Source organism: Taurulus bubalis, assembly GCF_910589615.1.
Source record: "Taurulus bubalis genome assembly, chromosome: 3".
NCBI lineage: Eukaryota > Metazoa > Chordata > Actinopteri > Perciformes > Cottidae > Taurulus > Taurulus bubalis.
In genome coordinates this window covers 24,758,146-24,772,592 of record NC_136591.1, presented here as the reverse complement: position 1 = coordinate 24,772,592, position 14,447 = coordinate 24,758,146, and the positions used below count along the sequence as shown (strand labels likewise).

Sequence of the window (14,447 nt, the reverse complement as noted above, 5' to 3'; positions counted from 1 at the left end):
CTTTATTAGTTTAAATGTAAAATGTTTACAAATTTTGCATCTGATTTTCTTTGTCTTGTTCTTTTTGAGGCGAGCGACGGTGTCGGTAGCGTTCTGGGGCTTCAGTTCATTGTAGTGCGTCTGCACATTGTGCCAATCATCTCAGAGGATTCAGTTGAAACGGTGCTTTGGTGAAGTGGCTCATGTGATCTCAATTGCTGGAGTGAACAAAGTTCATGAGGAGCAGGCAACAAAACGAACATATCCCGCTTGTTTTATAAGACACGTCGTTCCATTTTTTATTGCTGGGGTGTCTGTTGCGCTGCATTTTGGCTCGTTTCAAAGCCTTTAAAATGTAAATGGATGCCAACCTATCAACAGCTTTACTCTCACTGGTAGCCAGGACTGTAGAAAGAAATGTTCTCAATATACTAAATGTCTTGTTCCTGCACTGCTGTGCTTCTTCTGTCTCCAGTTGCATTTACAGTAGAGGGATGCGGACACCACTATTCATTTTTATTTTCATTATTCCTGTGCACGTACGTGGAAACTGCAAGGTCCTGGATGTTAATAACTGTGTAGGTGCCAAATTAAAGTGCATTTATCATCAGCATTACGTTTTCCAGAAAATGTCAAATTTCATAATGATTGTATTGTCTTGATTCATTCCACTTTTCATTTTGATTTTAGTGGTAAGGTCAGTGATGACTGTCATGATGCTGAAATAAACTAAAATGTAGGTGATCTCGGTCGTCTGTTAATGGTCCGCTTCCTTCGTGTCATCATCATCATCATGTGTTCGTTATCGTGTTGTCAGATGTAATATGCAGAGAATCTCACTCAGAGCAACCAACTGATATGATTCAGTACATCACAACAATTACAAAATAATTGGGCGCTAAGAGAACTCACCTCATAGTATTTAGAACTGAGAGGAAAGTGTGACCCCTTGTTTTAATTATTATCTAGTTATTGCCCAAATGAGAAATCTGCAAATATTCAGTTTTTACTTGAAAACAACATACACAAACCAGTAATGTAGTGTGTGGGACATTTTAAAGTTGACATGTTGGTGCCCTCTGATGGACAAACTATGTAACTGCATCAGTTTCTAAATGACCTCAAATATACAGCAACAGCAATTTTACAGCAGTCTCTGATTCAGCTGTGCCAAGAAAATATAAGCCGATTTATCGTTCTGGCTCTACGTGCCTTCATTTGTTGTTCAATATTACATTAAATGTCATTACCGTATGTATCTACAGTAGGCTGATCCTTTTTTTGGCACAAACAATATAAATATCAGCAGATACGACTGTCAAAAAGAAACGCAAACCCGGCTGATATTTTTTGGGCACAGTTGAATCAATTTCAGCAAACATGTCTGTCAAGAAGAAGAAAAAAGCCAGGCTGATGAATTAGTCAGGCCTAACAATTGGCTGATATTTTTTTGGCACGGCTAAAACTATAGTCGGATGCGTCAGTCAATAAGAAACAAGAAATTTCAGCCGAGCAATACCAAAGTTATACTTGAGGTAATTTAGAAACTGAAAAGCTAAACTAAATCCTAACACCAACATGCTCATGTTTATTATCTCAGTGTAGCACGTTAGCATGCCAACAGTTTCTCCTTAGAAATGGCACTAAATTCAAAGTATAGCTTGTCTGAGCGATGCCAGTTTTGCAGATATTTGGTCATCATGATCCTGGCTCAAATCAAATGTTATGGAAATCCATACAAAATATTTCACTCAACCACAAATGTCATTGCATATTCCAGTCAGTGAGTGTGTGTGTGTGTGTGTGTGTGTGTGTGTGTGTGTGTGTGTGTGTGTCCCCGTCCGTGTCCGTCCCAATCGGCGATCTAAGGAAAAGAAAATTAGATCTAGTCTGTTGTCTGACATTCAATGAAATGAATTCAATGTGTTTATTTCAAAATCTTCAATTAAGGCATTTATGAGACACTGCATAAAGACAAAAAAACGGACACTTGGGGGATGTCGGAACTAATCAATTCTCCATTGTGTCATGGCAAGTTGGCAACCTGAAAAATATCTCACTTGCATATAATAGTAATTCAAAAAGAGCGTAAACTTAAATCACATTCCCTATTATGCTTCCCATGGGAACTAAAAGACACATCACACATTCAAATTGATAAAAAAAAACATTTCTAAATATATTAAAGTATGCACTTCTAGCAGTGTATTACAGCCACATTAGAAAAATAAAACAATTACACACTCACATGCTTACTAATAGTGTGATTTTTTTTTTTCAAGTAAAAAAAAACACAAGAATGGGCTAATTTCACAGTCAACAGTAAAACCTAATCAAAAGGAAGGTGACAAAAGAATCAGGATGATTTGACATTTTAAAAGGAATTTGTAAAACGTACAAGTTTGAGAGGAAATGAATCCTTTTGAACGACATGCTCGTTTACAATGTGTTACTCCAGAATCGCAAAAGAAATGTCAACCAATGCTTTCCCCCCCCCGACTGCACAACTTGATCTGAAACTTTTTAAATGCAACCATGTGTGTATGATTGTGCTTTTACTTTAACCATCCAACCAGGTGAGAACTGAGGAGGACTTTCAGAATGCTTCTGCATGCAATTTTTGTGTTAAAATAGTCTTCATAGTATTCCAAATTAGAGATATAATCCTGAGGGGTTTGGCAAAAATGATAATGCAGTTCAAGACACGGGATATTACTTAGTTAGGTTAACACAACCTAATGAATCAATGTAGTTCAGTGAGGGTAAAACAATTCCAGTATAATTAAATAGCACTCTGCTAGCAGTACATACATTAGCACATGAATCTGAAGGCATGCCGTTACCAGAGCGTGTGCCCCAATGCAAACAAAGCACAATATTGGCCCTTACGAGGACCCATCTTTACTTGAAGCTGCACTGTGTAGTCGACTTAAAACGACCTCATGAAGCAAGTGTGATCATCTGTCAGTAACATTTAAGTTATTTCATAAGATTTTTGGTACAAAACTAAAAGATTTGAGCAAAACTTTTAAGACCAACAACTTAAAAAAAAAAAAATTAAAGCAAATTTCCCTTATTAAAAAACAAACAAACATATATACACACTACACAGTGCAGCTCAACAGTTCAGGCAAAAATGTGCACATGTGTATCGAGGAGTATTTGGTAATGTTGTCCTCACAGGAATAACAGATATGTATTGTAATATATGAGGGGATTGTTATAATTAGCCTAGTGGGGAGTAACGTACAGAATGAGACGGTCAAAGGGCTTCCACAGTAGACGACGTCTATTTGTCCCGACACAAAAGCAGAGTAGAAAACAAGTCCACTCATCCACTAAAATCCAAATATTCAGAACAAATTGTGCGACATTCTACAAATAAACAATTAGCAGCCTCTGAAGACATCCGACAACACTAAAAGTTTGACACAGACAAACAATATAAAGGCTCTGTGGAAAAAAAAGGTTGCTGGTAGCTTAGTTTTGCTGAGTTATATTTTATGCAATCTCATGTTTGTAGCACGAGTGCAGGCCTCCCTCCCTCGACATATACTGCATATCAACGCCCGTTTCTTTTCGGTGACTTGGAACGCCGGCTCCCATCCCTTTCCTCACGTCCTCGTCGTCATCGTGACCCGTCATCGGAACCTTGACCCATCCGTCTGTGGCCAGGCCATGCTTCTTCTGATGCCTCTTGTAATTGTCCCAGTGGCCGGTCGTGTAGCCGCACTCCTGACATTTGTACGGCTTCTCTCCGGTGTGCCGGAGCATGTGGCGCTTCAGGTTCATGCTCTGGTTGCAGCTGTAACTGCACACGGCACACTGGAAGGGCTTAGCGCCCGAGTGCACCCGCTGGTGGCGCTTCAGATTGGCGAGGTTCCCGCAGGCATAGTCGCACAAATGGCACTTGTAAGGTTTCTCGCCCGTGTGCACTCTGTGGTGGCGCTTGAGGTTGTCAAAGTGCGCTGAGGCATAGTCGCACTGTGGGCACTTGTATGGTTTCTCGCCGCTGTGAGTTTTCATATGGCGTGCCAAGTGGTTGGGGTAGTGTGTGAGGAACGGGCAGGCGGAGCAGGTGTACACCTTGTCACTGCGCTCGCCAGGGCTGTTTGGAGAGGACGAAGAGTCTTTAGTCAGCATTTCAAGGGTACACTTGGCACAAATCTGGGCTGAGGAGCCGTCCTCGTCCTCCAGGACGATGCCACACAACCGGCAAGTGTAGGGGAAAAGTGACGTGGGCAGGGCGGCGCCGTCCGCTACGCCCCCTCTGGTCGCCCTGCTGCTCCCGCTGTCTGTGGCGTTCAGCAGCCGTGGAGGCTGGTGGCCAGGAGCTGGGTTCAAGGCTGGTATGGGTGGTGGCGATGCCCCCTTTAAGCCATCAAAGGCTGATAGGTAGTCATTGTTCTGGGCTCCCAAACTCAGATTAGAAGACGGTCTTGCAACTTCTGAAACTTAAAAAAGAAAGAAAAAAAAGATGACAGTTATTCGATATTAGATAACGGATTGAGGCTTTTCAAAATGGTGCATCATGTTTCACGATCATGTATCATGAGTCACAACATAAAAACAGTAAAGTTTTGGAGATGAAATAATGAATAAAAACATGATACATACCCTTAGCTGAAGTACAAGACACGTCTTCGTTGGGTCTTTGCCCAGTCACATGTCTCTTCAGGCTGTTTTGGCCAATGGCAGATCGTGGCGGGACGTCCTGCCCGTGCCCAGCAGAGGGCCCGTGCCCAGCAGAGGGCCCGTGCCCTGCAGAGGGCCCATGCCCTGCAGAGGGCCCATGCCCTGCAGAGGGCCCATGCCCTGCAGAGGGCCCATGCATGCGCTGATGCCTCTTGAGGTTCCCAAGGGAACTGCAGGCAAATGTGCAGATGTCACATTTGTATGGTTTTTCCCCAGTGTGAATGCGCAGGTGTCTCTGCAGGTTCACCAGCTGGGCAGAGGCGTATGTGCACAGGGGACAGTTAAAGGGCTTCTCCCCGTTGTGCGTCTTCATGTGGCGCTTCACGTGGTTTGCGTAACGCGACGAGAAGCCACAAAGGTGGCACGAGTGCAGTTTGGCCAATTTGTCCTCAGCTGTCAGTGCTTTGTCGTCCATCCCGTTTCCCAACTCGTCGCCGTCGAGCTGCAAATGGGAACCGGCGCGGATCCCGCTGATGCTTCCGAAGGGGGAACAGAAGTCCGTACTTTTGGCTTCCCGGGAGGCTTTGCAGCACCTAAGGCAGTAAGGGCCGACCAGGTCTATGCCCGGCCCCAGAGGTTCATCGCGGAGCTGTCCGCAGCCCCTGCAGGACAGGTAGGGAGGGAAAGTGGACTCGGACTGGGATGCGCTGCCCTCGTCCTCTCTACCGTTGTCAGTTGTGCTGTGCGAGTTGTCTGTTTCACTCTCCATGCTGAGCTGGCTGTAGGCAGGGCTCACCTCATCAGCCAGAGGATACACAGAGAAACCGATCTCGGCAGCTACTTCTGAACAGGGGAGACAAACAGAGAAACATGTTTCTAAACACTGCACATATTTTCCGAACAAAGACCTTCCCAAATCCCTCTAAATGTCATTAGAGACTGACAAACCAGAGCACATATAAAGACTGCCATATTTCACACCAAGGTTTATAATTGCAACTGTCCCGAATCTACCGAGAAAGGTTTTTGTGTTGTAATGTACAGTTTATAGCACTTATTCAGGCATTTCAGATTTCTTTTGCAATACAGATCTGAGTACAAAGACAACAAACAGCCAGCCACATAAAAGCACTTTCATAACTAACCGACACAATCACACATCTATTATTATACAGTAAGACTATTTGTATTGTTCATCTAAATCAAACAGATGAACCATAACTGTTTGTAATAACTGATCAATTGTGAAAAAACATCATGTTAAAACTCACTACATTTGTGATTACAACACAGTTCTTTATGTTTACACTGTTAGTATAAAAATAAGACACAATTTATATTACCGAGTTTCCAGTACATACAAATGAACTGAGGTCAGACTGAAACCTGAAGGCACACCAACTCAAACTATCTTTTTAACAGATCTCACTGAATGACTTAAAACTGGAATGAAGAAAATAGCCAGCAACAACCATCTGTTCCAGATAATGCCCCTTTCCGTTTCCATCACAGTGCGTAACTTGACTCCAGTGCAGACAGAATCTCTCTTCACAGCAACAAAGGGAATTTCAGAGAAACATTTCATACTCACAGCGGTACCTGCAAGGACAACTGGGTTTTTCCAGGCAAGAAAAAGAAAAAGGAAAGACACTTTTCCCCCCCAGAAGATAGGAAGAAAAGCTTCAAAACGGGGAACTCTTCAGTCTTCAGCGTATTCTTCTGAACGCGAACAAGAAGGCAGAAGAGAAAAACCACCCTGCTCCACAGACGCCGAGCCGAAATGTGAGGAAGGCGAGAGTCGACACTGCCCTTTTATCTGCCCCGTGGAAACCCCTCGTGGATGATTACCGAGCCTAATGGTAATGATGATGACTATAATGGTGAGGCTGCTGCGGCTGATGATAATGATGATGATGGTAGATGATGATGATGATGATGATGATGATGATGATGATGAGGGTAGATGTAGATGATGATGATGATGAGGGGGAAATGATAATGGCAGTGGGGTAGTGGGAGCAGAGGCAGCAGCAGCAGATGATGATGATGATGATGATGATGATGATGATGAATACATGCCCTCTTATAATGGTGTCCTTGATGGTAATGGTCCCGTTTTTATGACCCTTATATAATAATGGAATGGTGTCTCAGCTCCTTTCTCTACTTTTCCATTTTTCAGATCATTCTCTCTGACAAAGAGTCATGCTGGGGAAAAACGAGCCGGTCGTTCCATTTCTCTTAATGTCGCAAAGGCTTCACTGACAAACAAACTGTAAGAACCTCTCTGAGTCCTCCCGACAAATGAAGCCACCACTTCCTTTCGTGGTACAATGATTTATTAAATGTTTTCATAGTAACGGCAGTAAATTAAAATGCTGGCTACAAAACATAATGATGCTATTGTCCTTTCACCAAGACGGCACGGTTCAAACTGTGGAGTCAATTGAAATGTACCGTAATGTTCAGGCTGTGAGATACTCCCATTCCCTTTTATTGTATAATCATTACTCATTTGCCCTACGTGGGATAAGATGTTTAGGAAATATATACGAATAGAAACGCAAGCAGGAAGGTGAACATGCAATTGGAAACAGTTTGACACTATAAGAGGAAACATGTGGTTGCTGCATAGACTTGCTCTACTGACGAGTGACAGATAAGCCGGCATCGACGGCACACGCCACTTTTACTGCCATTAAATTTGAATGAAATCAAACCTCATTCCAGATGCTATTCATGGTCAACATTTTTTCTGCCACAACTCTTTAATGCATTTACATTCTGTAGTTATATAGCAGTTTTCATCGTTAGGAAAGTCGCACTAGATTAAAATGGGCTACTTTCACACTTGAGATTACCGGATAATGATGCAGCAGGTAATTTTATCCAACTGAAAGCAGCTTGACTGTATCAGAGCTGTATTAATTTACTGCCAATGCAAACTGAACATTTCCTATTGCGGCTGCTTCACGTTAATAGCATTCACCTGGTGAAATGACTGCAGTCTGGCCAGCATGGACCTTCAATTTCAAAATGAAATCCATCTAAAATGTCATGAGCAACATTTTAGCTGTTTTTAGTTTCGTTATTCAACACAAAAATATCCTAATACTGTCCGAGTTGCGCTCATAGGGGGTCGGCCATCATTGCAAAGTAAAATTGTTCCGTGGAAATGGGAGGTTTCCTTCTAATTATCATCTGAATTTAGAGGGAACATGGCTAATATGACATTTTTGAGGGCTATAATTTTGAAATGTCATATCAGCATGTCCTGATAATGTCTGGAGTTACACACAGAGGTGAAATGGAAACGGGATGATTCCTTCCAATATTAATTAGAATTTAGAGGGAATATAAGGCTTGCAGAATCAATAACTTCTTTCAAATCACTTCTTAAAACCCATTTTTATAGAATTGTTTTTAAGTGATGTCGTCATTTTATGTCAGTTTATGATTTTTTTTTAATGCAGCTTTTTTGTTCCGCTGTTTTTTGTTTGTTTATTTTATTTATTTGTTTGTTTGCGAATCCATTTGCCCTTTTTTATTTGTTTGATTTCGATGTATTCATTGCCTTTATGGTATGGTCCTTTTTTTGTTTACTACTATTTAAGTTTTGAATAACTATAATTTGCTCCTCTGTAGAGCACTTTGTAAAACTTTGTTTTTAAAAAGGTACTATATAAATAAAGTTATTATTTTGTTATTATTATTATTATTATTATTATTATATGACATTTTAGACAGCTGTAAATTCAGAATGTACTGATATTGTCTGAGTTGTCAGCAATCATGCGATTGTTTTTTAATATTTGTTAATTTTGTTCAATTTATATATTATTGACTGATTGACTAGCGGGCTGATTTATTGAATGAATGTGGAGTGTTGCTTTTATTTAAAAAAATCTTACCATAACCTATTATAATATGGGTATATGAAATCAAGCGTTCTGATTGGTTGAGAGTGAGTCACGGGGTGTACTATATTGAGCCATAATGTACGCCTGTTTATATATACCAGAGCATTCCATATCAGTGCGCACTAAAAATAACAAGTAGCGTGACCGTTAGTTGTCATTTCAAACGAACATGTTTCGTGTAAACTTTGATATTTTGGGGGGGGGACTTTTGGTGAAAATGGCAGCGGTGAATAATGGGGGCGAGGGGAGAGCAGAGCAGATAACGCTCTGACCGCCGAGCAGACTAATTAGCGGGGAGCGAGTGCGTAAAACCGGAAACTAAGATGAGGAATGAAAAGGGTTTGATAGCTAATCATAAAAGCGTGATAATTTCCAGTGAGAGATGATTACAGTCAGTAAATCACAGACTTTCTCTTTCTCTCGTGTGTGTGTGTACCTCTCCCGTATGTGTGTCGTTTGCATAGCAAACCCAAGTTCAAGGGCTCAACTGTACATTATTGACGATTAGGGATGGGTATCGTTTGGGTTTTTCCGATACCGGTGCTAAACCGATACTTTTAAAACGATACCGGTGCCTAAACGGTGCCTGAACCGATACTTTTTTTTTGCCAAGGCAATTTTTTTTCTTCAAATTGAACAATATTATTAACTGTTTTAAGTATACTATAGATATAAATAAATAAGTACATACAAAACACACTTCAAACTACAGCTTCAATCCTTTTAACTTAACGTGGCCTGATGGGACTGGTGCAACAGAACTCAGAAACTGCTGGATTCTACAAACTGCTGCTTTACTGTACTACACGTCATCATTCATATCAACTGGAGAGATTTGTTCCAGCAAGCCGAGGACGGACGTTCAAAAGCTCGTGCTCGTGTCTCCAGCGATCTCTGTGTGCGCGCACTGTGTGTGTGTGTGTGTGTGTGAGCGCTGGAAGCCCCGCCCCCTCGAGCCCCGATCTGCGTGCAGGCAGACAGAGAGCAGAGCAGCAAGTGTGCTCTGATCCGCGCTATTTTAATAATCGTTTTTAGCGTGCGGGCACCTTGCTACCTTTTTAGTATTTATATACCGTGCAACTTTACAGAGTAGTGTTAAAAAAAAACGGTCCGGTAGGTACCGGATGTGTTGGAACCGGTGCCAGTATGGCACCGGTTCTCGGTACACAACCCTATTGACGATACAGTACTGCCTCTCATACCTTATTGCTTAAATAGGTACCAAACAACAACGTCGGGGCTAGTTTGACCGTGTTTCCCAAAGTGGTGGCCGGCTGTTTGTCACAAGGTTAGCGCCGACTGCAGTCGATCACATTAATAATGTAAACCAATTTGAACACTGTTGGCATTTTTTGTTTTGAACCATCATGAGCCAGTTGCTCTCCTGTTGCATTTCTGACAAAGCTCAAGCACTTGCTGTTTCCACTGTAACCTTGGGTGTTGTCGAATCAACCAGGACTGAAACCTTAAGGATGATAACTTTAAATGCTGAATTGTTTTCTTAAAAATGGTTTACAAACCTGAGAACTTTTCCAGGCCTAGAATCTTGTGGTCATGATCAGGATCACCAAATTCAAGGTCTTGTCCAAGAAGGAAGTCTGTGTCTAAGGTGAGGTTTCCTGGCGCTTCAATGGCTACAGCATCTTCAGAATCCACTACAGTCATAGAAAGGAGCAAATCAACAACATTTCACTGAGGGGGCAGTTTAAAATCAACGTGGCTCAATATTTCCCTGTTATTGGCAAAGCAACGTTTCAGAAAAACTGACCCGTTGATTGTGATTTGATCAGGGCTTTATATTAATGTTTACCCAGGGCACGGAAACTTTATCGGGAGGCTAGATCAGAATGGGTAAAATTTGGAACAGGGGAGTTAGGTGCTTAGTCACCATACCATTACCTTTAGGGTCAACAAACAGCATGAATAACACTGGTGATAATAGCATTGTTCTTTCCTGCAGACTATACAAAATGCTTTGTTTGGATTTCGTAAAGCAGCATTGATCAAAGGGCATTCGCAGCCACTACCTGCTGGTTAGCTGGTCACAAGGGCCTGGGTCACCAGGCTCCATGCACAACTGTACATGGCATGGAATTAAGCTTAGTGGTAAATTAAGTCAGTAAAGCATACACATATGGGGTGTATTTAAAAGCAATCAGCCATGTAGTCATTAACTGGTCTGTATTTCTGGTGGTGAAAATCCTTTCGGTTACACTCCAAGGTTAATTGTTTAGCATACTGGATAATAGTGAAAGTCTGATATTATCTATGCAGAAAATCTTATTTACTTTCCCAACAGTATACAAACTGCATCTCATGCACACAAAATTAAGTGCTTATAGTTGACAGATGGAGCATCTTTACTGCAGTTCCAGCTAATGATGCCTGACATCCTAACTTCGTCTCTCAAGCTTGATGGAATCCAAAACAGATATCACACAGCTGTCACTGTTCAGGAGGCCAATTCAAGGGCATTGTGCTCATCAGGACTGCTGAGCAAATCCTTGAGAAACGGCACCATACTGCCATCTACTGGTCGTTTAGGGGTTTGACACAATGACAATAATATCAGGTGGGACGGTTCTCTTTTTCAACGAAACACATCTAATCAAATTAGATTATGGATGAATATTAAATAGGGGCAGATAAAAACTACCTACTAGGATAATCTGGTAAAGTTACCATCTGTAAAAAATAAAAAGCCATACTAAAGCAAACCCTTTGTAATTACTGCATGACAACATTATTTGTTCTATTTTTAAGTACATACTAATCAATAAGTAATGAGTAACTGAGCCGTTTCCAGATTGTGAGTTTATGGTGTTGACATTGCATATTGGCCACCACTGAAATACATGCTACTAGAATCTTTGTCCTTTTCTATGCAAAACAGAGGTCGTAACAACATGGAGAAGTAGGGACAGTCTCTCTTAAGCTTTAAATGTCATAACAATTACTTCAGTGTGAATGTTGCGTGATGAAGAAGTTGGTTAAACAAATACTATCCTACTGCTAATTGGCTACACACACACACACCTAGCCATACTGTGAGGTTTGGGAAATTGGTTTCGGCCACATTTTGTTAGCCTGCTACAGCAGTATATGTGCTGTGTATGTAACGTCTCTAGGAACGGCTAAAGTAATAACTAACATGATCAGTCACCTCTTTCTGAATCTGGTCCTACAGAGAATTGAAGAAAAGTAGAATCTGATCTCTTAACGTCTCCGTTTTTTACATCTGTATATTTCTAACTTGCAATAAGCACATTCTAATGTATGCAGAATGTGAAGCATTTCCAGCACTCGTACAGCAACGCCTGGTATCCAGATGTGAGCGGACAAAGAGGACCCACGTCGTAAACGACCATGCCAACATTCACAGGGATTTAATCGGAGGACTAACTGTGAAACCACAGTTACTGTATGTTGTTAAACTAAAGATGCCAGACGATTTGTGAAGCTCAGCTATGCATCAACTTTTCAAATGTTAAAAAAATCTTTGAATACCTACACTTGACTGGCTGTGGATTCTGTTGTTTTTTTCTTGGCATCTTCCAGACAGCCTCCGTCTTTTGTCTTCTTGCAGACTTCCAAAACCATCAGCTCATTGTCATCCGTTTGGAAGATATTCTTCAGTATTTCTATGGATGCAAGACAAAATCAATTTAAATCAATTAGAGGTAGGTATTATTTTCGTAGATGAATTCAATGTTTTGGTCTAGAAAATGTAAGTTTACCCACCCATTTTAATTCAAGCCCAAAACAATTTCCTAAAGCATAAGGTGACGTCTTCAAATTGCCTGTTTTATCTGACCAACAACCCTGAACCTAAACCCACACAAATATCACAAAAAATAAGAAAGAAATACAAATGTTATCATTTAACAAGCTTGAACCAGTGCATTTATGGCATTTTTGCTTGAGAAAAAAAGACATGGATGAATAATAATTTGAATTGGCACCATGTATTTTCTGTTGATCAACTGACGAATTAAAAATCGTTTCAGCTCCGAAAAGTAGCTTGTTAACGACAAATAGATGACCACACATTTCAGTTGCAATTATGCAAAGCTTAATGGTTGAAACTGATTTGGATTAAGTGACTCCTCGAGCCGAACAACAGTGTGTCAAGTCTGTAGTGAAGAGTGAGTGATGGTGTCATCAAGACACATACTGCACATAAAGGCTCTTGAAGAACAACCTTAACCACACAGTGCACAGTGTGCAGATCGTCTAGCTCGTGCACGTCTGTTAAGCCCCCTACTTAAATAAAACAAATACAAAACTGCTAACTATAAATGCTATTTAAGCCAGTCACCAATTCAGTGGCATGAGTCTTGCTGCAGTGCATCTCGGTATCATTTATCAGTCACGCTATTACGTCCCAGTGAAGCCAGTTGGAGGACATTGCACACACTGTAGTTAAATAAACCAACATCACAAAACACAGACGTCATACGAGTGTATCATCTGGTGCATTTACGATGCAGACAAACTCGAAATCCACCATTTAAGTAGCTTAGCCATCAGGCTACTTTAGCAAAATGGCTAACACGTTAGCTCCGGTGCTGCAGAGAGCAATCAAGCGAATCAACGAGCAATTTAAACCGAAAGACGTCTTCGTATAGCATGCAGCTAACAGATGTTGTAGCACAACGTGAAATGGGAGCAAGATTTGGACAAAACTGGCGGCGCGCAGCCGAATGAGTGGCTGAACAAAAACGCTTCCTTGTCAGCACGTAGTAATCATTGACAAGTGCCTTCTTCAGTCAGCATTAGACGGAACATGTTAACCCAGCGGCTAAATTAGCCGAGCAGCTAATATCAACTTCACTAGCTAGCCATCGAGCTAACTCACCTAAAAAACGTAAATATTCCTGTCGTTTGAGGTGCTGGTTGTCGTCGGAATACGCGCCATTGGGTGCGAAAGGTTTGCCCTCAAATGAACAACGTCTGGAGATCCGCCATTTCTTCATGAGCTGCGGTGACAAAGAAAGGCAATTAATGGTATTTTTCATAACTTAATTGATTTTCTGATGCGCCTGTGATCCAGCAGCAGCATCAACAAGACGACTTCCGGCACGAGTCCCTTCAGAATAAAAGCCACGGCTGCACAAATGACGACATAAAAGTTAAATAAAACAAATTGAACATATTATAGAACATATACTGAACGGACGTAATGTTCTCGTTATTCGGTCATTTAATCTGTGCTTGTGTAAAAAAGGAAAGCAAACATGTAAATCCAATGCTACTCTGTATATTGAAGTGATTGTATGATTTGTTTGTGTATTTTCTTCTATTTATATTGGCATTACTGAGTTGTATGGCCTTGTAGCCACTGTGCTAAATGAGAGCTCAACTTGTTTTGGGCTATCTATTTTCATCCAGACAATATTCTACTTCTTTGGATTAAATACAACGATGTGTGGGTAGTGTCCCAATTATATCGTGCCTTAGCATTTATGTATTACTATTGATATCAAAATCACTATTTCAGAACCAATTTTGCAAACGGTTTAAATTCGTTGCTTTTATCCTGAAGGACAGGAGCGCCCACCGGACGTGTTATTGTTGCTGGTGGGATTTATCTTGATTCCATTGTGTTGCATCCATCCCCTTTCTGTTGGATGGGTGTTTCCGTTTCCGTTTCCGAAAACAATTTCCGGTTGCTACCCCTAACTGAATCATTGTAGTTGTAGTTCATATACAATCATGATCAAATTATCTATATTATGATCATGTTGACTGAATCATTTTTACAGTTTTGGGCCTGTGTGTCAAATAAACAATTGTATCAGTCCTAGAAAAATACAATGCACTCATTTAATTATTTGGAAAGGAAATTGACGACCCAAGCAGGGATACTTCCAAAAACCAGTAGACAGCGGTAACCTCATCACAATCGCTTTA

The 14,447-nt window shown here is 41.1% G+C and overlaps 1 protein-coding gene across 1 annotated transcript; it reads right to left on the bottom strand.

Annotated features, from left to right (window-relative positions):
* Positions 1-3,054: 3,054 nt before the first annotated feature.
* On the bottom strand, positions 3,055-13,552 carry znf513a (zinc finger protein 513a; the record flags this gene model as incomplete). Its single annotated transcript, XM_079215479.1, has 4 exons — positions 3,055-4,433; positions 4,597-5,457; positions 10,055-10,189; positions 13,393-13,552. The coding sequence occupies 4 exons, from the start codon at positions 13,550-13,552 to the stop codon at positions 3,481-3,483; spliced, it is 2,109 nt and encodes a 702-aa protein (XP_079071605.1). The 3' UTR covers positions 3,055-3,480.
* Positions 13,553-14,447: the final 895 nt, after the last annotated feature.